Genomic DNA, 26,545 nt, shown 5'->3' on the forward strand with positions numbered 1-26,545 from the left:
TTAATATAAGATAAGCTGTCCATAACCGATGGAATGGAAAGAAAAAACTATAAAATATTTGGGTTACATGTGGTTTTTGACATTGAAAGCATTCAAAATCTGCATTACCTCGATCAGCTTGTTGGCGTGCTCACGGAACACCTGGGCATACTCCTTTACTTCTTTCTCGTTGCCGTTCTTGGCAGCTTCAATCAGGACCAGGAGGGGAACATTGGTCTCCAGGAAAGAGTCAGAAACATGGTCCATTACAGCTTTACGCAGCTGTGAAGAAAGAAGTAAAAGAAAAAAAAAGAAAAAAAAGACGCTGTTAAAATAAAATATTACCAAGTGCTTCTTCAGTACAGCACGTTGACTTGACTACATAGTACACATTCCCTCCATATTCAGAATCGGCTTTATTGCCAAGGAGGTTTATTCATACAAGGAATCTGCTTTGGTATTTTGGTGCATTACAATAAACACAGTAGGCAGAAAATGTATAGAATGTATGTATGAGTGCCAGTGTCAGTAGGCGTCCTAGGTCTTGTTGATGAGGTGCAGCTGCTGACGGAAATAAACTGTTGTGGTGTGAAGTTTAAGTCCTGATGGACCGCAGCTTCCTGCTGGAGGGGAGTGACTGAAACAGTTTGTGTCCAGGGTGGGAGGGGTCAGCCAGAATCTTTCCTGTGCTCCTCAGAGTCCCGGAGGCGTACAGGTCCTGAAGGGATGGTAGATTGGAGCCAATCACCCTCTCTGCAGAGCGATGATATGTTGCAGTCTGCTCTTGTCCTTGGCAGTGGCAGCAGCATACCAGATGGTGGTGGAGGAGGTGAGGATGGACCCAGTAATGATAGAGTAGAAGTTTACCATCATTGCCTTTGGCAGGTTGAACTTCCTCAGCCACCACAGGAAGTACATCCTCTGACAGGCTTTCTTGGTGAGGGAGCTGATGTTCAGCAATCCACAACCAATCCAATCCAGGTTCTTCTGACTGCACCAACCTGTAGGTAGACTTATTCCCACCAGAGATGAGTCCAACGAAGAGTGGTGTAATCCGCAAACTTCAGGAGCTTAACGGACTGGTGACTGGAGGTGCAGCTGTTGGACCGCTGTAGGCCAGACCTGTTGGCTCTGTAGGCCAAGTGCAGGGGATCCAGGGGTGGGACTGTGATGTATGAGTGTGGGCCAAAACAAGGCGCTCAAATTACTTTATTACCACAGGGGTCAGGTCAACGGGTCTGTAGTCTTCAAGTCCTGTGGTCCTTGTTTTTTTGAATACAGAGATGATGGTGGAGGATTTGAAGCGACAGTAGAACTCATTCAGTTCGTTGGCCAGGCACAGGTCGTTAATGGAGTGGGGGGGCTTTAGGTTTGTAGTTGGTGATCTGTCTGAGCCACTCCACACAGAAGCAGAGTCATTGGCTGATTGACTGGTCTTAGCTGCTTGAGTTTAGCTGTGAAGCAGGGTTTGTCATTGTTATAACTCACTCTGGTGGGTGATGGTGTACAGCTGTCCTCACATAAGGTGATGTAACACATCACAACCTCTGCTTTGATTTCTGTCTGTATGCAGGAATGGGGTGGACCATGACTTGGTCAGAGTGTCCCAGTGCAGCGCAGGGACCAACAGTGTTAACAGTGATCCAGAATATGCTGCTCCCTGGTCGGACATTAAACAAAAATAATTCATGGGGGAGTAGAAGGTTCAACAGTTTATGAATAAATATTTCAGATCAGGAGAATAATTCAGTTTTGTTACAACAGCAACTATTCACAGAAGCATCCACCGTTCATTTTTCTGGAAAGATCTGTGTCACGGTCCAGTTGGGAATCCACTATAGATCCACACAGCCACGTTTCCATGAAGCACAAAACAGAAGATGAATTAAAGACTTTTTCCCCACCAATAGCTTAAGTTCATCCAGTCTGTTGCACATTGGAGAGAAATATTCCCGGTAATGGTGTGCACACTGGTGTAGACGCACGTTTCACTCTCCTCTGGTGTTTCACTGCATGAGCAAAGGTGAGAGCACCTTTGACCAGAAGGTCCAATAATTCCACTGATGACACGAGAACAGAGGGAAACTAATCCGCTGGTGTTGTTTCCCTGATGTTTTTGAGCTCTTCTTCTCTGGTGAGAGAGCTCCAGGTTTCACAGCAGAAAACTGAATTTACAAACAAAACAGCGAGCACCAAAATCCAGCCTCACCACACCAAACACCAGCCTCCTAAGAGGACAGCTAGTCGACTACATTAGCTGAACTATATAACTTTGTTTTTGTTTTTTAACATTAAATGCCCACAGTGACCACGAACACTGAGGTTATGTGTGAGATGAAGACACAATGGAAAACATTCAAGATGGGGGGGGGGCCAAACCTGTCTGCGAAGGTCTCTGGTCTTCTTTGTCATCCTATCGATGGCTGTGTTCAGAGCATCACTCCTGTCCTTCCTTCCCGCCTGAAACATGAACATGGAAGAGGAATTACTGAGTAGTAGGAGATGAGGTATTTTGTGTTGATAAAAAAAATGATAAAGCCAAATAAATAAAGATACTACTTTTGATAAAAGCGTCGGACGGATGGACGGACGGCATGAGGGCAATATACTCTGTCAGATTGTTTTGGGTACACATCAGATTTTCTATTTTGTTGTTAATGAATGTAACTGAATAATCCCACGAGGGACGGTTCATGTAAATGACCAGACACAAAAATAAAACCATTAATTCATCCATCCACTCATTTGTATGTAATAAGTTCCAGTGAGAGTAAAAGTGACCTTTAAACATTCATGCAGCTAGCGTTGTTCCGATACCCAGCTGGATCCATATCTGATTCTTTCATTTATTGTAAACCATTGTCCTCTAGGTAGACCAGCTGTCAAAAGCTCCCCACTGCCCTCCGATAAAACACTGGAATCATTTCCTAACTGATAGCATTATGAGCGAACCATGGAGCACACAAAAACAGTGGCCAAGAGTTTCAATTAATAACATACACACACTGAAAGCATGCGTCAGTAAAAAGCACAGCTGCTTTGAATTAAAAAACTGTTGATTTGCATCTATATTAGTGGTATAATTCATGGGCACATCGCCCACTTAAGTGCTGCTGCCGCAAACTGCATTTAAATCTAAATTTCTATTCACACTTGGATAAAAACAGGCTATCCAAATCCTGTCCAAGCTTTCCTGCCACCACAGCTCTCTTCACGGATACTGTGCAGAACACTGTACAATATATTACAGTCAACCATTTAAGTAGCCGGTGATACAGCCTTTTGTTTCTTAATGCAGAGCTATTGAGCTGTCAAACATGCAGAAATTCCTTTATGTTAATTTCTAATTTTTATGTTGAGAGACACAGAAAGACTGAGAGGACACGGTATTGGTAGACTAAATCTTTAAAAACTCTGATGGGGACAAATATAATTTGATTTGGCATCCCCGATTTTAAATAGGTTTGTCTTGGTATTTTCCATTCATCCATTGTTGCCTAATTCAATTTGTGTTGTAAGCTATTTGTATAGCTCAATATCACATTCAATGTCTTTTTGAGCTTAACAATCCCACATCAGTAATGGCTCGCAACTGTATAAACCCTGGAAACATTGTTTGACAAAGTGTGGATTGGCTTGGCATAGAGTTGACTTCCTAACACTGTTGCTAGGCACACTGACCATGTTTGGGAAAGATTGAAATGCTTGACAAGCATGTCAGCATTTTCAAAAAGCTCTGCTCTCCCCATCACCACTGCACCCTGAGATCCGTTTCTTTCAAAGATCTCCATTTCTGGGGTTGAAAACGGCAGATTGGATGTTGTTTGTGGATATAAATCCACAAGTTAGATGAGAAGGCATGTGTGTAAATATATCCACATCAGTGCGGACAAGGTCTATTTTTTGTTCACACTGCGCATTAATAATGGGAAGTAATATAGAAAATCTTTTCACCAGAGGTGTATATTATCTCATCATAAATGAGAAAGTTGCATTGATCACAGTCACAGTCTACCACACGTCTTACTATGTAAATTATGTACAGTAATGCTGCAACACCACTGGCAGTAGTTACACAGCTAAACGGCACACAGTAGTCAAAGCCCTAACCACTGGTCCCCACTGAGAGCAGAAAGATGTTCAGTCACATTCTGCAAACTGCTCAAGCGAAAATGTGGAAAATCTAAAACTTTCACGAGGGATGAAGAGATGGACAGAAAGACAGAAATAGAGAGTGAGAGACAGAGAGATAGATGGACAGATAGTGGAGAATAATAAAATTAGAGCAAAGTTAGATGAACAGCAAATGGCAATAGAAAATGCAAAGAACCAGTTGGACTCTAGGGCTGGTCATCCCCTTTATAATGCTCAAATCAACTGCGACATAACACCATAGATGGTGGTGGCATTGACCTGCCCCACCCCCCAGTGGCCTTTGCCCATTGGGGGGTTGTGTACATTAGGGGCCAGGCAGCTCCAACGGTACTAATCCCCTGTGATTTTGTGCCGGTTGGATGCAGTGCCATGGTAGGGCTTTAGTCTGCTCCGTCCCTACTCTCTCAATCCTGTTTCATTCATGCCTAGTCTATATTTCATTTCCACGCCAGAGGGTTCTAAAGCACTTCTTCAGGTGCTTATTATGGAGGCAGTTTCTCTGCAGCATCTTTTATGATACTCAAGTGAGTCTATCCATCTCTCCTTTAGCACAGATTTAGGAACATCCCTTTTCTACAAAACCACTAGTCTGCTGGAATATGGAAAAATTCAATGGAAAAAAGTCAAGTGAGCCAAGTGTCAAATGATCACAGAGGTCCATGATATTTTTGTTATATTTCAGTAAGTTCAAATAATTCAACGTCCATTTATAACTTCACATTTTTGCTTTTAAGAATGCTTTTTAACCATCCTGGATTCCAAATCTAAAGTTGGCACACATCAGATAGAGGGGATACCCATCATACCCCCTGAGATTTAAGCATGTTTTTCTCTGTGTCTTTCACTGTCACATTTTGCAGAAGAGTCCCAGTGGGAGATGTAGTCTACCACAATAAAAATGGAAAAACGACAGCAGCATGCTGGTCAAGTGACCTGGAAAGCCAGATGCATGTTTTGTCTTGAGACCTGAAAGTTATGTAATAAAATTAATTAGGGAGTACATTATTATTTGGTAATAATTATCCATACAAATTCAAATTTGAATTATTAAAAAAATGAAAATTTGTTTCAGTTTCTTTTACTATCATCTAACGCTAAGGCACACAGTTGAAATGTTGTTCTTTGCCTTCATTAAGTACAATATATTGTCTGTAACAGGAGCAATAAGGGCTAAAATCCATATTAAATATCACAGAAAAAGTAATCAAAGTAATACACAAATATAAAAAGACTGAGGTCGCATTTAAGTGAAAGATGCTAGAGTGAAAAAAAGTGGTTGACAGGGGGAATATATCACCTTGTGGTTCACACGATCAAGCAAGTATTTGGCCTTGTTAAAAGTTAGCCTAATTCAACTTCAGAGCAGTTGGTCATACATCAGCTGCCAGTACTCAAAAATGATAGCACTGCATTTAGGATATGTAAATAATGACTCCTATGTTAGCACTGCTATAGCATACTTGCTCCTGTACAGAGACATGGCGATGCAGCACACTTTTCCTTCCCTTGCTCATGTTTAGGTTGTCCCGAGCCACATGCTACAAACTATTTACATTTATTCATTTAGCTGACGCTTTCTATACATGTCAGAGGTCGCACGCCTCTGGAGCAACTAGGACACAATGGTGGATAAGTCATAGTGGGGGACTGAACCTGGGTCTCTCACACCAAAGGCAGGTGTCTTATCCATTGCGCCATCACCACCCCACCACCACTATATATTGCTTTGTTTTGTTATTATGTTTATGTCTCCGGTATACATTCATGCATAGCACATGCAGAACAACGGCAAGGCGAGGCTGAGATTTACAGCTGTGGTTAATGTCAACAGCAAGCTGCCGCAACACGTTCAAGATATCAATATTCTGATGGTGACGAGCCAGTGGGAGGGATGGGGGGGATGCAAGAGGGAGGTGGAGGAAGACTGAGGTGCACAAGCAGTGTGTATGAGGCAGAGAGCAAGTGGCTGAGCAAGAGAGTGAGAGGGTGTTTGTGAGTGTGGGAGAGAAAAAGAGAGAGAGAAACAGTAGTGATGATCGACGCCAGGCTGCCACCACTCTGTAGCAGTGAGTGGCTGCAACAAAAAGCACAGAATAACATCCCTGACTCCCTGCTCTGCTTTTTTCTCTCTCCCTGCGTCTCAGCTAGCAGACGAGGGCTCCGCTCACAGCTCTGCAGAGGCTATGCTGAGACTGAGCCGGCATTGGAAGCAGGATCTGTGGCTGCCATCAACAAGTTAGGGTTGGAAGACCACAGCCATGAAGGAGGAACGCTTGATCTTCAATTAACCATCTGAGCTGACATCATTGCGGTGGAAGGGAAACAAAAGGGTAAAAAAAAGAAAAAGAGAAAAAAAGCAGAAGGGGAGGGGGGGTCTGATCACCGGAGTCGCTCTGGATGCAACTGATCAACTTAAAAAAAATATATATATAAATATTTATTTCACGGATTCGTGGGATGAAGGAAAAGATTCAACCGTTCTTTAAGCTTGGATTTTAAAGGACAAAATAACAGGAGTACACATCATCTTGGGACATGGAATTTCATATTTTGTTTCAATTGGGTGGGCTCAGAATTGCTTTATTTCCAAAGAGGCTGATTCCTTTTGTGCTTACTCAAAAGGGTTTTTTCCCTTTGGATTTTTCTTCCATCTGGCTGCTCCAAGAGTCTGCGGAAAAGGACAGTTGAATGCAGCCTCCGATGTGCACAAAAGAATGGGTAAGTTAGTCCCTTTATATGGCAGGTCTGGACATGAATAGGGAATACAAGTAAGAGCAAGTGATGTTAAGGACTAAAAGCTCTTCAGCCTAGTCTATTTACCTCAAATGTCCTTAATTTTTCCTTCTTCACCGAGACACCAGTTGGGAATATATACATTTTAAATACCATTTGTTTTGTAAAGCAGACTTCTTAGGTGATAAAGACTTAAGAAAATAACTCAATTACAAAAATGTAAGAATTCAAAGGACAACAGCATATTTGAGATGCTAAAAAAAAAAAGAAAAAAAAAAAAGAAAAACAGTAATAATTGAATGACAGTAATCAGCAGAAAATTACAATTTTAGCCAAATTAAATAGCACAAAATAAGAACAAAACAGGCTAAATATAAATTGCAAAGGAGTGAAACCAAAGTCCAGCTCATGTATGTAATTGATCATTAGATGAAATAAATGACACCGTCATTAAACCTAAGCTCAAAGAAATCTTGTTTACATATAGTGTGTAAATAAGTTGTTGACATAAAAAATCTAATCTGGTGTATGCATGTGAAAGAAAGAACGCACACAAAAAGCACAATCGTCATCATGAATTAGTAATAAGTGCTATGCAGAGATGAGCTTTCCCGCCCCACAGTTCATCTTCTTATCTTTGAACCCACCCAGGTTTCCATTCAAGGTGGCCATTGGTGGGACCTGCACCAGCGGCTCTGTGTCTGTGTGTGATCAGCATGCTCCTAGTGTGCCTGCTCCCTCCTGCATCGTGCACAACCTGCCCTCAAAAATGCCGCTGTGAGGACCTGCAGTTCTACTGCGACACCCAGGGGCTTCAGGCGCCCCCAGATGGTGTGGACAAGGGGGCCCTGGGGTTGTCACTACGCCACAATAGCATCATTGAGCTCAGCCCTGATCAATTCTATGGCTTCAGCCAGCTCACATGGCTACATCTAGACCACAATCAGATTACCACAGTACAAGAGGATGCCTTTCAAGGTCTCTACAAGCTGAAGGACCTAAATCTGAGTTCCAATCGTATCACCAAGTTGCCCAACACAACCTTCATCCACCTCATCAATCTCCAGATACTGGATCTGTCCTTCAATCAGATGACTGCATTGGAACCTGAGCTGTTTCATGGACTGAGGAAGCTCCAGATACTCCACCTCCGCTCCAATTTACTTCGCACCACACCTGTTCGGGCATTCTGGGACTGCCGCAGCCTGGAATATCTGGGCCTAAGCAGTAACCGTCTACGGAGTTTAGCACGGAATGGATTTGCTGGGCTAATTAAGCTTAAAGAGCTCCACTTGGAGCACAATCAGCTGACCAAGATCAACTTGGCCCATTTCCCCCGCCTTGTTGCCCTCCAGTTTCTGTATCTGCAATGGAATAAGATCAGTAACCTGACATGTGGCATGGAGTGGACCTGGACCACTTTAGAGAAGCTGGACCTCACAGGAAATGAAATTCGTGTTCTGACACCCGATGTTTTTCAAACGCTGCCAAATTTAAAGATTTTGCTGCTGGATAACAACAAACTAAGCAGTCTGGATCCCCAAGTTATGGATATGTGGCAGTCTCTGGGTACCGTTGGGCTGTCTAGCAACCTTTGGGAATGTACCAAAAGGATTTGCTCTCTGGCCACTTGGCTAAGCACCTTTAAGGGAAGGTGGGAACATTCCATTCTCTGCCATAGCCCTGAATATGCCCAAGGGGAGGAGATACTTGATGCTGTTTATGGATTCCAGCTTTGCCAGAATTTTTCAGCGCCGGCTGTTCAGACCATTAGTACAACCACAGACGCAACAATACCCACAGAGATCACAAGCTCCTTGTTTGGAATTATGCTGCCGACCCCCACGCAGGACTATGCAGAGGATTTTGGGAGCTTTACCACAGTCACTACCACAACAACCACAACACAAACACCACGCACTGCTCAAGCAACAACCGCTACATTGGAAGAGGCAGCTGTAACGGAGGACTTCTCGGCAATGGACAACACTATTATGACTCATAGGGTTATCATTGGAACTATGGCCCTTCTGTTTTCATTCTTTTTCATCATTTTCGTTGTGTATATCTCACGGAAGTGCTGCCCTCCCACCCTGCGCCGGATACGCCACTGTTCGGCTATTCAGAACCGCAGACAGATGAGGACCCAGCAGCGGCAACCTATGGCAGATCTAGCTACACAGGTACCCTATAATGAGTACGAACCCAGCCATGAAGAAGGGGCACTCGTGATCATCAACGGCTATGGGCAGTGCAAGTGTCAGCAACTGCCTTACAAAGAGTGTGAAGTATGAACTCTTATTTATTCCTAGAGCATATGGTTTGCCATTTGACCATTTCAGATAATACAGGGTTTGCTTTTTGGATTTTTTTTTCCAGTTTATGTAAAAAGCATAATTTCTACAAGTGAGATTTGAGAATATGTGAGAAATGTTGAATGCAACAATGAGAAGTTTAACAAGACCGTTTAGGGATGATGTAGAGATAGTCACAAATTTATTTTTCTATGAATGCAAAGTTGTTCATATCAGGCAGGGGCAATCATTTTAAACAAGAAAATTGTAAACTGTGAGATTTGTCTCCACAATGTCTCTATATTCTGCAGTACAGAGAAAATACTTAGCCAAACGGCCCTCTGCTAACAGAATACATTAAGTGGAGAAATGTGATTTATGTCTATTTCTTTTAAAAAAGTAAATCATGTTTCCAACTGCACCACAGGCATTCACTCAATCACCAGGGCAAATTAATTGGATCAATAATCAGAATGCTCATGTTTTACAGTTCCATTGTTGAACAGAACTATGACACATTAAAGGCCACGAAGAAATAATAAATGGAATTATTGTTACAAATAAACCCTCTTGAGGAAAGAAGAACCCTGACATTCTATTCAGTATACACTAATGAGATCACATTTACTAAATCAGACATGAGTCAATTAGGCAAGTATATAACCTTCACTCCGATCAAATGGCTCTGGGTTTCTCATTTATTTGGGCAACCCCCCTCCCCTGAAAAAACAGCTGCCCTTGGCCAAAAAAGGGATTTTTCTCTCTTGTTTTTTGGAAATTTGGATTTCTTCCAAAAATTCTTCTGTGTGGGGAAATGCAACTAAATGTTTGTACTGACTGAAAAGACTGCCAACATGGTCAATTTATGTTGAGTTATATATTGGAAAAATTACCTCTTTAATCAGACGTTAGCTCGTAAATGCAATGCTGTATTGCAACTGACTGAAGCTGTTGGATGTTGGAGCTCCCGCCCACGAGGGCTAACCACCAGAAATAAATTCTCAACCTGTGGGAAACACTAAGCATTGTTCATCTGTGGTTAATCTCCAATATACTACAGCACTTAGCAAAAACGCAAGAACGTCTTTCTCACCTTGGACATCCAAGAACAAAATTATTAGACCTTTAAAGTACAATGACCTGTAACATGGATTCTCTACATCCAAAATACCACATACACTGTGATCATAATATTTTCAATAGCTTAACCTAGTAAGTACAGTTAGCTGATTTGCTATTACATACAAGGATCAATATAAAGACAAGCTAGTGTGAGGTGTGAGGATAGCAATTGAAAGGGTAATGAACAGCGCAAATGCCAGACAGGAGAGCATTTCACTCTGAAAATAAAACCTTTCCCAGTAGCCCAGTCTCTTTACTGCTTACACACTAATCAGGACTGACAGGCTCAAGATTGAACCAATTAAGGCAAGGCAAAAAGAATCTAATATTCTGTCACCCACACCAGTGATCCAGCAACATTTAGCTTGTTCAGACACTCAAAAATAGTTCTAGTAGAATCATCCTCCTCATCACACTAAAACATCATTGAACCTTATAATTTAAATCATTCTTAGTGTTACGGATACAGACTTGTCATTTACGGTCTTACTGTGAATAACAAATATTATATCCGATCCGTGATTAGCAGTCACTAGTGTCAAGTTAAACTGCGGTCAATACCCTGAAAGCAAATGGAGATCCAGTGATAAGCAAACAGCAAGCCTGGGTCAGGACACATTTGTATGCAGCAGGGAGAGGATGTGCATTAGCATCAGACTAAAGCTGCTGCCGCAGCTCCGCACTTCTTTGTGTTCAGTTTGGTGGTGGGGGCAGGGTGAAAGAGATAGGGATTGGGAGGAATTGATGGGACGATAGAGAGGGGCAGCTATGGGGTAATGACTTAGTTTATTAAAACCAACCATTCTTTCTGGCCAAGTAAAGGTGGTAGAGAATGGAATGATAAATACTGACAGACAGCACCTTGGGCTTGAAATGCACACTGACAACACAGCAAACATTGGATAGCTCATGTGTTGACTTGTAGTGAAAATGTTGCTGAACAGTGAAAAATTCAAGTGAAAATCTTAACACTGGACATCAGAATGTGTCATTTTCTGGATAGTTCAACTTTTGGCTATACTTAAAAAAGTCAGCATTTAAGATGGCAAGATGCAAAGCACAGCACCTTGATGCGAGATCCGGTTTTGAGCAATTAGGATAGAGTTCGTTGGCTGGTGTCCCCTAGAGGTGGTCAGGATGTACCATTTGTGGCTTTGTCTCTTTACTGAGCCCGTCAAAATTTGGCTTCAAACTTCTAAATGAACGCTTGTGTAAATGTCTCTCTTCACATGCTCATAGGATGCCTACAACAACTTCTAAGTAAGTGTTTGTGGAAACCAAAAAATGTTACACTTCACATTTGAATTCAATGAAAAACATTACATACACTGAAGCCAAGCACTTCCACTTTGTTTCTAATTTTGTTTTATTCCAGCTTCGCACTGCTTTTACTGTTGCCCTTTTAATCTGTCTTGCATGTTCAAAAGTCAAATTTGAGTTGAATATTACTTACTGTCATTCAGCAAACATTATGGAGAGACCTCATTTTTGATAAGAATGGGGATGTATGAGGAATTCCCATAAAGTTCGGTCAATCATTTCACATGTCACTGTTCAAGACTACGGTTATACTAGGTGACTGAAACCCACAATTTGTAGAAATATGCATCCCTTTGCACTCTGGCTCTTTGTAAACTGTTTTTGTTTCCTCTTGTCATCCTCTAGCCCTGGTCCCCACCCTGCCTAAAAATAAAAAAAAATTTAAAAAAAACCAAGTGAACCAACCCATCTCTCTTACCCAATCTCTTTGTGCAAAATGAATGCTTTTCTCTTCCCATTTTCCTTTTGTATTGTAATATGTACAATTTCATATCTGTATAGTGGATAAGATGTGCCAAACTGAAAAAAAAAAAAAAAAAAAAAAACATTTTCCCCTCAAAACATATATTTTTTAAATAAAATGGTTATAATTTGCAGAGTGTTTGCTAACTGATGGATGGTCACAACTTGGTTTGGTCTTTTATTACATTTTGGTTAAATGTGTAAAATGTTTAGCTTAGCTAAAAAACCTCAAGCAAACCAAACCCTTTATGACATTATGCATCAGTATATCGGGAACATTTGACAGTATTTTTCAGTTATAACACAATTTCAATCTAACAATTTCTGCTAGGCACAGTTTAAAGCACAAAAGGCTAAGGGATTCGATTCATTCAATTCCAATTAACTTCCACGAATGCATGTCAACATAATCATTAGATGATCTAGTTTACAAGTCGATAAGATAAAAAACGTATTTAGGTTGTTATGCAGAACTTTATTTTGTTATTCGTTAATTCGGTAATGCAGAAAAGTCTATGTTGTTTACTGTTACGCATTTTGCAGAAAGGGGTCTAAGAAGCTTCATTAGAAGGCTGTAACCGGTGTTGGGTAACGTTACTTCTTACATTAGAAGATTACTGCCATTAAAAAGTAATTTGTTACCTTGTTGGAGTACTTTTGTATTAACAAAAATGAAAACTCCTTTGCAATTGCTGCTCATGTTATATTGTCCAGAGGGCGCTCAGCTACTGTACGCCTACCTATAAATGTATTGAATCTACCGTCATGGCACAACCTAGTCTACAGGCCTTAATGTGTAACTCTGCAGGCTATAAACAGGAATATCAAACGCAATATCACCTTTATAATTATGTTTCATTACAAGTAAACGTATATCACGAGGGTACCGGGGCTCAGTACATACCTAACAAGTTCATACAACATGTAATTTCTTTTGCAATTCAACTGCACCTGACAGTTGGTGCTTTTGCAGCTGCTAACAATCTGTGAACTGGGCAGAGGGCATATTAGGCACAGCTGCCTCAAGGAAACAAAAAAACACGAGCTTGCTTAGCTTACAGTACATCATGTTCAACACACAACCAGTTAACTAGGTCAGTGCTTAGTTACTTACTTTCACAACATAGGCTGTCCACTCGCTAGCTGAGCAACATGTGAGCACTGACAACTGTAGGATTGGCTACCTTCCACTCGTGCGTAGGTAGCCTCCAAGAAGTAGGAAACTAACAAACAATACAAATGTGTCAAATGGATTTTCTTTTGTGTTTTGTGGCAACAAAAGGAACAGGGAAAAAAAACAGTAAACATAACAGTAATAGATTGCTTTTTTGAAAACGTAACTTAACTGATTACTTGAATTGCAAAACATGACTCGTTATATTATTCGTTACAACAAAAAAGTAATCCAAGTACTCTAACTCTATTTTATTTAACCTTCAGGTAAAATTTTATTTTGCTAATCTGGTGCCTATTATTAATTAGCAGGGTGTTTGCTGACACTTCAGTCAGTTAAAGCCCCCCTCCAGTGTATTTTGACATTTCTATGATGTTTCATATTTTGAAATGTTTCATTTCCTTACAATGTTGATTACCCACATAGTTCGCCAAATATTTTTTAACAAATAGCTTAATTTTGTGCTCAAAGTTTGAAAAGTTGCTTAGTTGTTAAAACTGGGTTTTGCGTCATTCTCCAAGCATGCGCAGGTGCACTGTCACACCGTCACGGCTCGTTTAGTCAGAGCATCAAACCGATAAACATCGTTGGGAGCTAGCTAACCAATTTATCATGTAATTTACTTAGAACTTACAGTAGGTGTCTCTCTGTATATATAGTTATTGCAGAAAGTTAGCTAACAGAGGGTCTTCATTTTATTTTTTAGTTTCCTCCTCTTGGTTTAATGTGCAGTTCATTTTCATTATGGCATTTGTGCGTGCAGTGTTGGAGGACAGATGACAGAAAACGTGTCACACTTTCACCTACCACCGTCTTATATTCAGTCTGCAACATGCATTTTACTGACGACCGTTTTACCAATGCATCGGCGGAGGCACCCCCACGGTAAAGGAGGCACACCATAAAACATAGTGGGAGTTATCGCGTGCAGTGCGTGACAGGACCATCGACTGTATGATTGAAGAGCTGATAAGCACACATTAGTTTATATCATGGGTAAGTAATAGCTACTCTTGCCAGACAGTAAAGTGTACTAAACTTTACAGTGTAGTGATGTTAACACAGCATATTGTTAGTGAACACTTCAGCCGGTCAGTTTTTGGTTGTCATGGTAATGTATTACGTCCGACTATTAACCACACCCCCATTCTCTGTTTGAGAAAGAACGTTAACCAAAAATGGCAGTTAAAACTGGCTGGAGGGGGTCTTTAATGCTACACCGAAGTGCATTTTTTGGGTTTTCGACACGGTGGCAACACATTGTCTATGTAAATATGGGAACAATCAATACAAGATTAACAAAACCTGTGTTTCCACCCTTGTATAATATCTGAGATAAATGTCAAAGGGTTGGAGAATAATCTTGGTAAAGTAGGCTGCATAGTTAACATGTTTCTATTTTGTCTGTTTCAATTGTGTTTATTGTTGATATGCTTTCAGGAGTCTGCACAGGGCGTTTTATTTTGAAAACAGAGTATTCTCTATGCAGTGTCTGTGTCTGACTTCCTGCCCAGTTCAGAGCATAGAGCTGCTTCTGGGACGCTTTTGAAACGCTCTGTGGTGCATCTGGTGGAACCACAAGCACTGTCTAGAATGGCGCAGCCATTCCCTGTGGAATCCAGCTGTCCAACCAAACTACAAGTCCACCAATTCTAACATGTAGCATCTTTACAAGCTGTAAGATTTCCACCAGGAATGTCACAGAAGCCCAGTCTTTTGCAATATAGGTGTTGATATGTTCATAACCACAGCATAGATTTTATCTTACCCACACAGAACACGACACACTGCACCTTCAGCCATCTAAAGTTTGGAGTACAACATGGTCCTCTGTGAGCTCTGTGAATTCGAAATGGCTTCACTGCAGCACAACTGCTGTGAGCGAACAACGTGAAGCAGCACAGACACATGAAGTGAAAGCATCCCAGAGCACGTTGTCAAGAAGTTTAACGGTAGCACCGCAAATCCTGCTTTTTTGTATCCACACAAGCATGGTACTTTAGGACTACCAGCATGAGGAGCATGTTTCTGTTACTAGTAGACAATTAAAATCGCCTCAATGTTAAAAGCAATTTCTGCACCGCTCCTGGTAAGGTAACATAATGTTACCATGTGTCATCTAACTTTAAACCGTTTCATATTTTCTATTTATTTACGGGACACGCATGAGTGAGAAAACGGCTGAAATTAACGTTACAGACTTGTTACAACCTAACTAAGTGACAACCAAATTTGAGTTCACTGTACATTAGAGGAAATCGTTTCATATTTTAACTCTGATCAGATTGGAGACCAAAACATAACTTTGTCAGGAAATATCTTATCCAATCTTCTCCAATTTGTCAGAAAGTCCATATAACAAGCTTAATGTCCTCAAAAGAAAGAGAATAACACTTTCCATTTAAGGCTTCAGATAGCCAGATTTCCGGTAGACAGGTATATCGAGATGTATACTCCGGGCTCAACGTTAAACTTTTTTGCAACTGGCCTCACTGGGCCAGTCGGTTTGAAACGTACTGGCCTGAAGACAAGAATTTTTTGTGGCCCTCCTTCCAACAGTTATTTATCAGTGTTACAACAAAACCAAAGACTTATAAGTTATGTTATACTGTTAACATGTTTAAATCGGTTATTAAATACATCCTGGATATAAAAAAACTAAACTAAAATGTAATCGCAGTTAAAATTATGAAAAATAAAAAGGTTAACAAAACTATTTACTTTTAAAACAAAACATACTAAAAGACTCAAACATGACATGCTCTCTCTCCTGCTGACAGCCATTTAATAAAAAAAAAAAAAAAGGTACACAAAGCAGCGAATACAAGTCGCCTCTATCCTGATTTGTGATACTTGTGATCAGCAGGTCGCCATGGTATCAAACATGGTAGTCAATCACAAGGTAGTTCTGCCCAAAAGCATTTGCTGCATTATTGTCCATTTCCCCCTAAATAGGACTATAATTTACTTAAAGAACATCATGTTGTGTTGAAGAATACTTGAAACTAGCGACAGAGACCATAACCTCACTTTGAAAGTGTTAACTGAGGTAATAATTCTGCTGAGAAGTAGCAACATTTTACCATTATTTCTAATGTAGCCGGACTTCATTTTGCAACCAGCAAACTAGCCCCCTGCTGGCAGTAAGAGAGAATGCAGGTTTAAGTTCCATCTGCATGGTTTCAGTGAGTTGCTAGTTTACCTGTCCTGACGTTACTTTTTACTGGCCCCAGGCCATCGGGCCACTGTTATTGTCAAGCCTTAATACTTTATCCAAAGGCAACTTAAGGCTCGTGCAGACTACACGACTTTGAGTCGGCCAAGCGGCGTGCTGTTCAGACTACACAACTTGCTGTTTTGTGACAGGATCTTGAAGTCGTTGTGGTGTTCACACTACGTCACAGATCGTTGACAGGGGGTCACACACTATACGAGCTGACAACGACTGTCACCCGATGCTGTCTCCAAACCACGTTTTGTCAAGAAAACAAAGGTGAAATGTTAAACAGGAAATGATGCAACACTACACAAACAGCTGTTTGTCATTATAAAGATGGGTGAAAGAATTTGGCATGCTAGGAATGTGGCTGGCATCTGCGATGTGTCAGCGATGCCTCAGGGAGCCGTTTTGATAATTCGTTGAGTAGTTCACACACACACACACACACACACACACACACACACCGACTGGCGACCAACGATCGATTGCTGATTTACCCTCGATCACAGCCTGACGGTCACCGAGCTCACCGACCAGCAAATTGGGCTTAAATCTTGAAGTGTGAACTAGGCTTTACTGTATGTCAAGCAGTATGAGGAATATAGGGTGACATGGCTATCCAACTGTATGAACCATTTCAGTTTTACCTGCTCTGCTTTTTGATGAGGTCTACAGAAAGCAAGCTTCAGTAATTAACCTGCAGATAGTACCCAGGTGGGGGAGGCACTAAACTGATGAGTCTGTCTGCATGGCTTCAGTAGTCTGCAGGGTTCAAGGACTCAGAGCCCATGTATGCTTCATTAATTAGGCCTCCAATAAATCTAGAAAATGCTTACAAGAAAGGACATATCGATTTGGACTCTAATCAGCAACTACCTCCCAAATATATTTATTGCTTAACACATTTAAAACCATTCCTCAAATCATCATTGGGGATCCAACAGCAACCAAAGCAGAGAGATGACCAAAAGCCCTTTCAGAGTCTAAACAGTTAAATGTTTTCCTGTTGATCTTTTGGAGAAGCAATAGACAGAAAAAATAACATTTTAGCCATCTACATGTTCTTTACTTCCTAATAAACTTTCAGCCATGTCCTTTATACAGTGCACAGCCAAGTTGCTCTGATGCACAAGAATACAAAAGTTCTACAGTTTAGATATCATAGTTTTAAAGGAAATAGCTGTTTGGAGTGACGGTAAAGTGCTGAAAATATTCTAAATATAGCGTACACTTGAACACTTTTAGGTGGCTAAAATATGTTTGCTGCTGACTCAGTTCACAGCAATACAATGCTTAGCTTCCAGGCCGGTACAACTATCTTCTTCTCTAAAGTGACAACCACCATCTACTGCAGGTAATACAATTGTGTACCTCATACAGCCCCGCATCAAAAAACTAACTATCCCTTTAACCCAATATCAATCTGAGCATAAACACCTGAAAGCAGTGATGAGCCAATTATCGAAGAGCGTTGCTATCACCTATAAAGACGAAGTGTCGAAACTGACAGTGCCCATGACTGATGGCATCAGCCAGTGGCTCACTCACTCAAATTAGATTGCTGAAAGCTTTTGCTTTGCGACAGCTCTCACAGCTCTTCCTCAAGTCTAGACAAACCCGTTTACCTTACCCTGAATACATCCCAAATATGCCTGACTACAAACAATAGTGGTTAGCATTGTTTTCCAACAGCTAGGAGAAGATTTATTCATTCATTTATCATAAATGAAGTAACTTTAAAAGAAGCAATAATACAACAAACTGTTGAGCCAAATTAAACCACAGGAGAAATTACTTCATCACGACAGCCTTGCCTGTAAGTAATTAATAATACCATCTTTTCGCACAAATTACAAGATTTACCACTGAAATTCTAAAAAGTCTGCATTTTAATGGTAAAATGCAAATTAATGCAAAAGATGGTGTGCTAAATTGTATATACCCCTGTGTCAACATGCTCTGTATTGTCAATGACAAATATTTGGGCAAAATACAAAACTGAAATGTTGCCTTTGAACCAGCTAAAGCTTATAATTCATTTTAATGGATTCTAAATGGGTGTAGGATAGAGTAATTCAAACAACAAATATGTATTATATAACCCCTGTGTGTGATTTTGTTTAAGAAAATGTGGGAATGTTTGTGGAGTTTCTTTTCTCAATCAATGAAAACGTCAGAGGCCAGTTAAAGCAGAGCCATGTGTTTTTGATTCCTTAATTTATTGTTACAATGCGCAACTAAACTATGTTGTAGTGCAAAAGACTAATAGTAATCAAACGGTTTTCTTTTAATGTTGACTTCTAAACCACTTTTCCACAATCTATCTGAGCAATAAAACTCAAAACATGAATGCTAGATGACTTACTGTTCTGCTGCATCACAACTGCCACATATGCACAAAAGGGATATTTGGAGGAATTAAGTAATCCCAAGGGCCAAAACAGAGAGCCTTTCAGGATGGAAAGCAAATTGCCTATTTAAATCAGTACTGCAGCTTTATGTGGTGACAACATATTGGGCCTCAGAATGTACAACAAAGGGGAAAAAGATGAGACAAGGAAACAATAGAAATATGAATCTGAATATTTAGAAACATGTACATATTAACCTGTAGATACAACGGCTGTTATATTTGAGAATAAAAACATCCAGTACCAAAAAGCTGCAAACAAGCTTATGAAAGCATGTTTCCCATGGGTTGTGTTCATTCACCCGTACAACTGTGAAAAAGGGACATGTTGGACTGAAAAAACGGTGCAACTCCTCTACCTGCCAGCAAAGCCAATCAAAAGGCCTAGAATTCAGCAGCAAAAGATCAAGGGCCAGGTCTGGGAAACGTTGCCTAACAGGCCATTACTGACAGACCAGTGTTTTATGGAGGTTGTAAATATAAGAAAAGCCTTGGGGATACTAAATCTTTTCCATGTTACATTGTATGAAGTGTAATTTGTTTTAATTATGCATTTAGATGAGATTACAAGTAGATCAATTGAACCTCTTTCACACTGGTCTTGCATTAGGTCTAGCTCCTTTGAATCTTCCTCCACTTTTCATGATAATGGGTAAAAATAACACTCTGGATTCCACTACATTGTCTGTTAGTTCATTAGCTGTGGATGTACAACATATTCACAGCATTTTATAAATTTGTCCCAGCACAAATAAAAGGTCATGTAGAATGGTATCCTCCATTAAGTAACTTGGTAACTAACACCAATCATTATTTTCTCTGTTAGGTTTCACGTAGCTCATTATAAGATCTGATAAGGCAGGGTAGACGGTCCATGATTCACTCAACCTAAAAAGAGTTTAAAATGACAGGCAACTATGCAGGCACAGAGGAATAGGGATAAAGAAAAATTCTGCCACTCACTGTGCATGCCGAAGGCAAAAAGAGAGAAAAGGACGCAAACGGGAAGCGAAAGATTGCAAAGATGGAGAAAACAGAAAAGAAGATTCAGCAAGGAGAAAGCTAAAAGTAAGAGAAATGCTAAAGAGTGCAGAGTGGGAAGACGTATAGATATACAGAAAAAAGGCAAGTGAAGGGAGAAGCATGGGTCCCACTTCAGTGGCCAGGCATGTCCTTTTCTTGCAGGTTCAAATGATAATGTATCACTTCAAGTTGAAGAAATTTAAAAGGTCAGAAGCTTAATATGTCAAAGCAACCTAGCATCACTCTCTTATGTGAAATAAAATCCTGACAGATGCTGGGAACTAGAGATGCATTATTAATAAAAAGTGGCAGAAACAGTTACACTCGACACGCCAAACTGTCATGACAATATGGAATAATTGAGGCCACACTATGTGGCAGTGCTGGGGCAACATTACCCCCACCAGCCTTTCCCCTTCACTGGCTGAGTAGAAAAGCTCTAGTCTTGTTGAATGATCATCATGATGCTGTACACAATTTCCACACCAAGAATGAAAAAAAAAAGAACAAACAAACACTTAGGCCAGTGATACAACAACATTAAAGTATTCTATATATTTAGACATGCCACGTTTCGGTTTCCCTGATAACACTTTAACCCAAGGGTATAGCCATATTTCAAATCAGTGTGCTCTATGGAAGTTTTAGCTGTTTTGCTATTTGACCTTATGAAAATGACTACAATATGTATATTTACTGTTCACCCAGTGATGATGTTAACTGTACCTTTTGTGAACATAAACTGTAAGCCCACAACACCTGCTTTTTTAAGAGGTGTGTGTGTAAATATATAAATAAAGAACATTTATTGGTTTTTAAATTAACCAATACATTCCACTTCTGCTTAAACAGCTGTTATGACTGTGCTGACACAAACTGACAGTGCAGTAAATTAGCTGCTGGGAAATGCATTAACACAGCTTGGACATTTGTGGTATTCATTAACTCTGTAACAAAATAGAAGATGGTTCCACAGCCTATAAGACTGAAATTGAGCTTTTCAGCCACTATACTAATTGCTTTTATTATTCTAAACCCTGTTCGATGTAAAAATCACTGCTTCATTTATTTCCAATTCATAAAGTACTTCATTAATAATCAATGTAATACTCTGTTTCAACATACATACATACAGACCCATTCATTCCTTGGCAGGTCACATGTACAAGGGTTGTAGCATTTGTAGTATGCCTAATAAAACAAATCTACACATGACATGCATGACAATACAATGCTCTTTACTCCCATTTGAGAAATTATATTCAGAATACAAACCAAACAAACAAATATAAAAATATCTAACATTATGTAAGGGGAATAAGCACGTTAACACTGTCCTTTCATGCGACTTATGCCTGTGAAGAGTCTGATCTTCCATATTCCAACACTTTATTCTTTGATCTGTCCTCTTCTTTAAAAAGGCTGTAGCTGTGCGTGTCTGACGTTCTCGCCTGTTTAGAACAGTGCGCTTATCTGATCATGGTCTTCATAAAGCCTTAATTCTGCCATGGCGACAAATTAAATTTTTCCTTTTCAGAAAAATCTAACTTGCCATCAGCCTAATTATCTACGCAAACACGCGGAACAAATGCTTAAAAATAAGGACATCTGGTCATCCACCCCAATTACATTTTCCTGTGTCATGTAATACTAATATTAGGAATTTCTTGGTAAACATCTCTCAACAATAAAAATAAATTATTAAATTATAGGCATACTATTTAAGCATACTATGTATGTCCTTTATGTAATAATTTAGTCACAGAACAAACATTTTGCGGGCACTATTTGTGGAGTGTCAAACCCCAAGAATTAGATTAAATATCACCTGGCCGGTTCCATAATCGTTGACTTTGTCGAATTCTACAATATAGGAAAGCCAACATCAGGGAATATGTACTGGAATGTTGTCAAACTCTAAAAACTGTATGGGACACAATTTAGGTCATAATACATAATGTAGGTGCCAGTTTTAGTGACCCCTGCTTGCGCAAAACTTTTTAAATTGCATGTTCACTATATAGAGTTTGGGTACCTGTAAAAATGTTAACTAAATAAAAAAAAGTGGACTACAACAGTTTGAATGTTTTTGAATACAACTTGACTTACAACTTGTTTCTGTCTTAGACAATTCTAACTACAGATAGTGAGGTAAGGTTCTCCAATCATTTTTGTTTTCCCCAAAGACTCTGATGGAGAGGAAGAAAATTTGAGAGGAAGTAAACACAACGAGTAGCTAGAGGGAAAGGAGAAGCAGAAGGGATAGGAGACAGAAAGAGAATGAGCTAGGAGTCCATCCAATAGCCTCAGGTGTGAGTTTAAACCCATATGCTGTAATGGCAACATACTGTTTAATGACATGCACTGCCCCATCTACAATCAGAACAATGATGGACAAAATCATGGCCATCAAGCCATATACACTACATTCTCTAGCAAATACTGTATAATGTGCTCAAGAAGGGTATTTCCTGTCCTGCGTAAAGCATATATTTCATCGCACCACTACAGCTCTGCCTGACAATGGCAGCACACACATGCTCGTCAAGCCAATAGGAGGTTTGTTTAGTCTGTCAGGCTCAATCACAGACCGTCTGGTTACCTGCCCCACCGCCTATAGTTGGATTAAGGCACAACGTCGAGACACCCGCTCGCTCACTGTGCTAACTACATGTCAGCCACAGTTCTCAGAGCCTATACTAGGCCATTAAATGCACAAATAAGACAATGACATATTACGCTTTCATCGGGTTCCTTCATCTGGCCAAATGAGTAACCAAATCCCTGTCATGTCTACTCATCATCACTGCGGTGATGAGATGGGTTCCTCTGTAAATCTAAGTTCTAAAGTCATACAGGGTTGCGTGTGTGGCATGGAGGAGCCCGGTGAAGTAGAAAACTTGTTTTGAAGCAAAGCAGAGATGCTGCATGAATGGCCTGAACCTTTAAAAAAAAAAAAAAAAAAAAAAGAAAAAAAAAAAAGAAACTGGCAGCGTTGTGGATGAGCAATGATGGCAAACCATGGCTCTAATGCCTGAGCATGGAAAGGACAGTATTGAGAGAGAATGACAAGTAAACTTAGTTGACATCTGACTGCTTACCATTTTGTCGGTCAATGTCCAGTGAAAACATATTTGAACACACAAAAAAAGTGTTTTGTAACTGAGCCACTATCAAACCAGCCATGATTCTGGAATAATTGTCAGGTTACTAATCTAATATCCACCAGCTCCTGAATTGTTTAAAACCTGTCTTTCCAAACTGGTGTAAGTGATCATTTTCATCAGCCCTTTTTCGAAGATGCTATTTAAGATATTCACAAGCGTGCACAACTACATTATTCTATGTCTCCTGTCCAATGCTTCCAATGAATTACAATCATATTATATCAGTATTTAGGGAAAGAATAAACATTTTCCATATGGAGCAAAACCAAAAAACAAGGATTTCACCATTTATGTATATAATAATCGATCCCCAAATTCTACTGAACGAGCACTGCAACGATTAGTCAATGTACTTGACGACGTCAACTATAAAAATTTGTCGACATGGAATTTCATTGTTGACGCGTCGTTTAAGACATGCCGTTTAAGGAGAGATAGCGATCTTCTTATTAAGAACATTTCTGTTAATTTTGAACTGCAATGCACAACAGGAAGTGCTGGGGACAGTATCGCTTCCACTGTCTGCTATGAGTGCCTGACTGTAAGACAGTAGTCTTACAGTCAGGCACATGAAGAAGAAGCATTCATGCGAGAAGGGGAAAGCAGCAGAGAAATAGCAGAACGGTTTTTTGTTTTTAAAAGTTTTGTACACTATTTAGGCACTAAATACACTTTTGAGAGGTTTTGAGGCGAGATATCAACTGTGTATATTTTAATATTGGCAGTTTTATGAAAGTTGATGGTGAATCCAACCAAAAAGGTTAGCAGGGCCAGCCGACCAACCAGTCCTCGTTAACTCAATGGTAACTTTAGCTAGTTGAGCTGTGTTGGAGATCAGTAATTCACTTGAAAGATATTTAACTAGTTTAATGGTTTAATTAGATTAGGGTTAGGGGGTGTCAACTAGACAGTCGACTAGTCAACTAAACGAATAAATAATTAACAGATTAGTTGACTACGAAAATAATCATTTATTGCAACCCTATACTGAACTAACCCAAACTTCTAATGTACAACTGATAAAGACTTACTTTACCAGAGAATTTCACTGGTATTTGCCCCTAAATATAGATATGTGCAGGGCTCTAGGCTAACCTTTTTCCTAAAGAGTACATGTCAAAGATTTTCAAGTAACAGTTTATTAACAATTTATTAAATACATATTTATATGTGTTTACTGTGTGTGTGCGCTCCTTCTCCTTGTATTCAGTTATGATGTGAAACCCAGTGGAGGACTAAAGAAGTGAAGACCCTAGTATCTGGACACTGTATACCAGAGGTCCTCAAACGCTTCCTGTCCATAAATTTATTCATTTAGGAGCACATGTACTCACTGGGGAAAAGTTAGCATAGAGCCCTGTAATGTAACCTAGAGATGCACAAAATACTGTGTTTAGGTGGTCTTAGGTTACCTCTTGGCTTAGGAGGGTTCTTACTATAGGTAGTAAACTAGTTAGTGAGGCATGCTAAAATTAGCCTACAGCAGGTACTAAGAGATTGGAAATCATTATTCAGTATTTGCTTAAGACATTTGTTGATCTGGAAGAACTACTGCTGTGTGTTAGAATGTGTACTACTATCACACCCTGCCTGACCAGACATCCATTATAGCCACAGGACCACAGTAACACTTCATAAATGAAAGGAGCAAGCTGTGCAGTTTATGATTTTACCTCTAAAAGCCAGCAAGAACAGCCGAAAACAGATAAAAGTTCAAGCTCACAGATTGTAATTAACAAGGACTAGACTAAGAAATGGGCTCAGGATTAGAACAGTTGAATGACACACACACATATCTATATACACACACACACTATATTCTCTCTCTCTCTCCACACATACATACATACATACATACATACATACATACATACATATACACATATATATATATATATACACACACACACACACACACACATATATATACATACACACACAAAGTCATTTTTCCATTCTGATTGTATATAAGATGCTGTTTTGAAGGCAGAGTGGTCACACCAAAGAGTTAGAAGCATTTGTTTTTTCCACAACTGCCTAAAGCTCTTGCACAGTTTTGTATGTTAAGACCTGATTACAAAGCAGTGTTGACTGCAGCCCATATTCCATTTATTTCTAGGCACAGTGACAATGTTTCCATAGATTAATCAAGTGCTAGTTAACTTCTCTATGCAGACAGTATTTGTAAAGCAAGTTAACTTCATCCAAGTTTATTAGGTTCATCATAGAGGTAAGCATTAGGTTGGGGTTTCTAAGTTTATGTAGGCTGAAATTAAGAACATTTAGACTTTTATGGCTTTTAACCTTAGGATTGTTGCTGTCCAACTGTTGCAAAATTCAAGTTGAAAAGTAAATTAGGAAAGCTGTTGTGGATACAGAATAAGAGGTGGTGTGGTCCCAACAGGAAGGAAATGAAAAGCTAAGACACTTACATTGCCCATATACTCAGACAGAAGGTCCTGAAGAGCCTGGCGCACAGAATTGCATTCGGCCACAATGCGCTCCCTGCGGTCATCACGTGTGCAAGAAGAGTCGGCCATGAGGGCAGCACCACTGATAATGCTCTCAAGGCGCTCCTCCAGGGAAGGACGGAAGCGTTCCTCACTAAACGCCAGGGGGTCCACGATGATTTGTTTCTGTAAAGAAACGGTCAGAGAGGAAATTACACTGGGGAAAAACATGCTAAAAAGTCCACTGACTTTGCCCTCTCCATGCTCGAAGAGAGAAATCTGGCAGGCAAGAGGAGGGCTGATTTGACAGACTGACTGGCTGGCTGAAAACCTAAAGGGAAGAATGTGCTAAACTGTCTTTTGTGTGTCCATAGGCAAAAAGAAAATAATAGTAAGTAATAGAGGCCACATCTTTAACAAAATCAAAAGGATTTGACCAAGAGCAATGTGAAATAATGTGCCATTTCTCGACTAATTAATAATATATAGCGACTTCAATGTCATTGCCCCATTCTCTGCATTTAAACAGATGATGTCACCAGTCCATAAAGAAATAAAGGATTTTAACAGGAGTTGAATGTTGCCATTATTACCATTAAAATTATATATTATACCATTAAAAGTAAATACAAAAAGAAACCAGTAATAGACAATCAGTCTCGCTCTCAATTTTAAACATGCAATGAAAAAAAGCTCTATTACAGTTAAAAAAATAAAAATAAAAAAAATGCTAACCAAGGCAACACATCCTTATTTAATCAAGAGTTCTAACCCTGATGAACAAAATCATGAAAACAGTAAACATGTACATTTCCAAATTCTTTTGACAAGAGTGATTAGTGCAGCTCTGAGAAATACTTTTTCTTACTATGTTTTAATACAATTCCTTATATAGCGTGCATACGCAATAGAAAAACTGATTGGCATTTGCAAAAACACATATTGGGCTTTTCTAAATTGGACTCAAAACAGTCCTCTTCTCATCTGTGTCACACACAGAAAAAGGAAATGGCTTCTCCAAAACCTTTAGTCAGGG

General features: G+C 39.8%; 2 protein-coding genes across 2 annotated transcripts in view; one reads left to right on the forward strand and one right to left on the reverse strand.

The window, feature by feature from the left end:
• The window catches only part of ctnna1 (catenin (cadherin-associated protein), alpha 1), a gene marked incomplete at its 5' end in the record, with an annotated part of 84,895 nt that overhangs the window by 47,067 nt on the left and 11,283 nt on the right, over window positions 1-26,545 (reverse strand). The window contains 3 exon segments of the mRNA XM_046030179.1: window positions 109-261; window positions 2,359-2,439; window positions 25,492-25,695. Of these exon segments, the coding sequence (XP_045886135.1) occupies window positions 109-261; window positions 2,359-2,439; window positions 25,492-25,695 (438 nt within the window).
• On the forward strand, window positions 6,026-9,161 carry lrrtm2 (leucine rich repeat transmembrane neuronal 2). The gene is made up of 3 exons (XM_046031320.1): window positions 6,026-6,112; window positions 6,279-6,369; window positions 7,519-9,161. Exons 1-3 carry the CDS (start codon window positions 6,026-6,028, stop codon window positions 9,159-9,161), a joined length of 1,821 nt encoding a protein of 606 aa, XP_045887276.1.

The sequence above is a fragment of the Micropterus dolomieu genome, linkage group LG19 (genome assembly GCF_021292245.1).
Source record: "Micropterus dolomieu isolate WLL.071019.BEF.003 ecotype Adirondacks linkage group LG19, ASM2129224v1, whole genome shotgun sequence".
Taxonomy (NCBI): Eukaryota; Metazoa; Chordata; class Actinopteri; order Centrarchiformes; family Centrarchidae; genus Micropterus; species Micropterus dolomieu.

Bases quoted from the DNA above. Each gene is read 5' to 3' on its own strand.
- lrrtm2 (XM_046031320.1), top strand. From the start codon at position 6,026: ATGGGGGGGATGCAAGAGGGAGGTGGAGGAAGACTGAGGTGCACAAGC. The intron at 6,113-6,278 runs GTGAGAGGGTGT...CCTGCGTCTCAG, and splicing joins GCAAGTGGCTGAGCAAGAGA to CTAGCAGACGAGGGCTCCGC. The intron at 6,370-7,518 runs GTTAGGGTTGGA...GAACCCACCCAG, and splicing joins TCTGTGGCTGCCATCAACAA to GTTTCCATTCAAGGTGGCCA.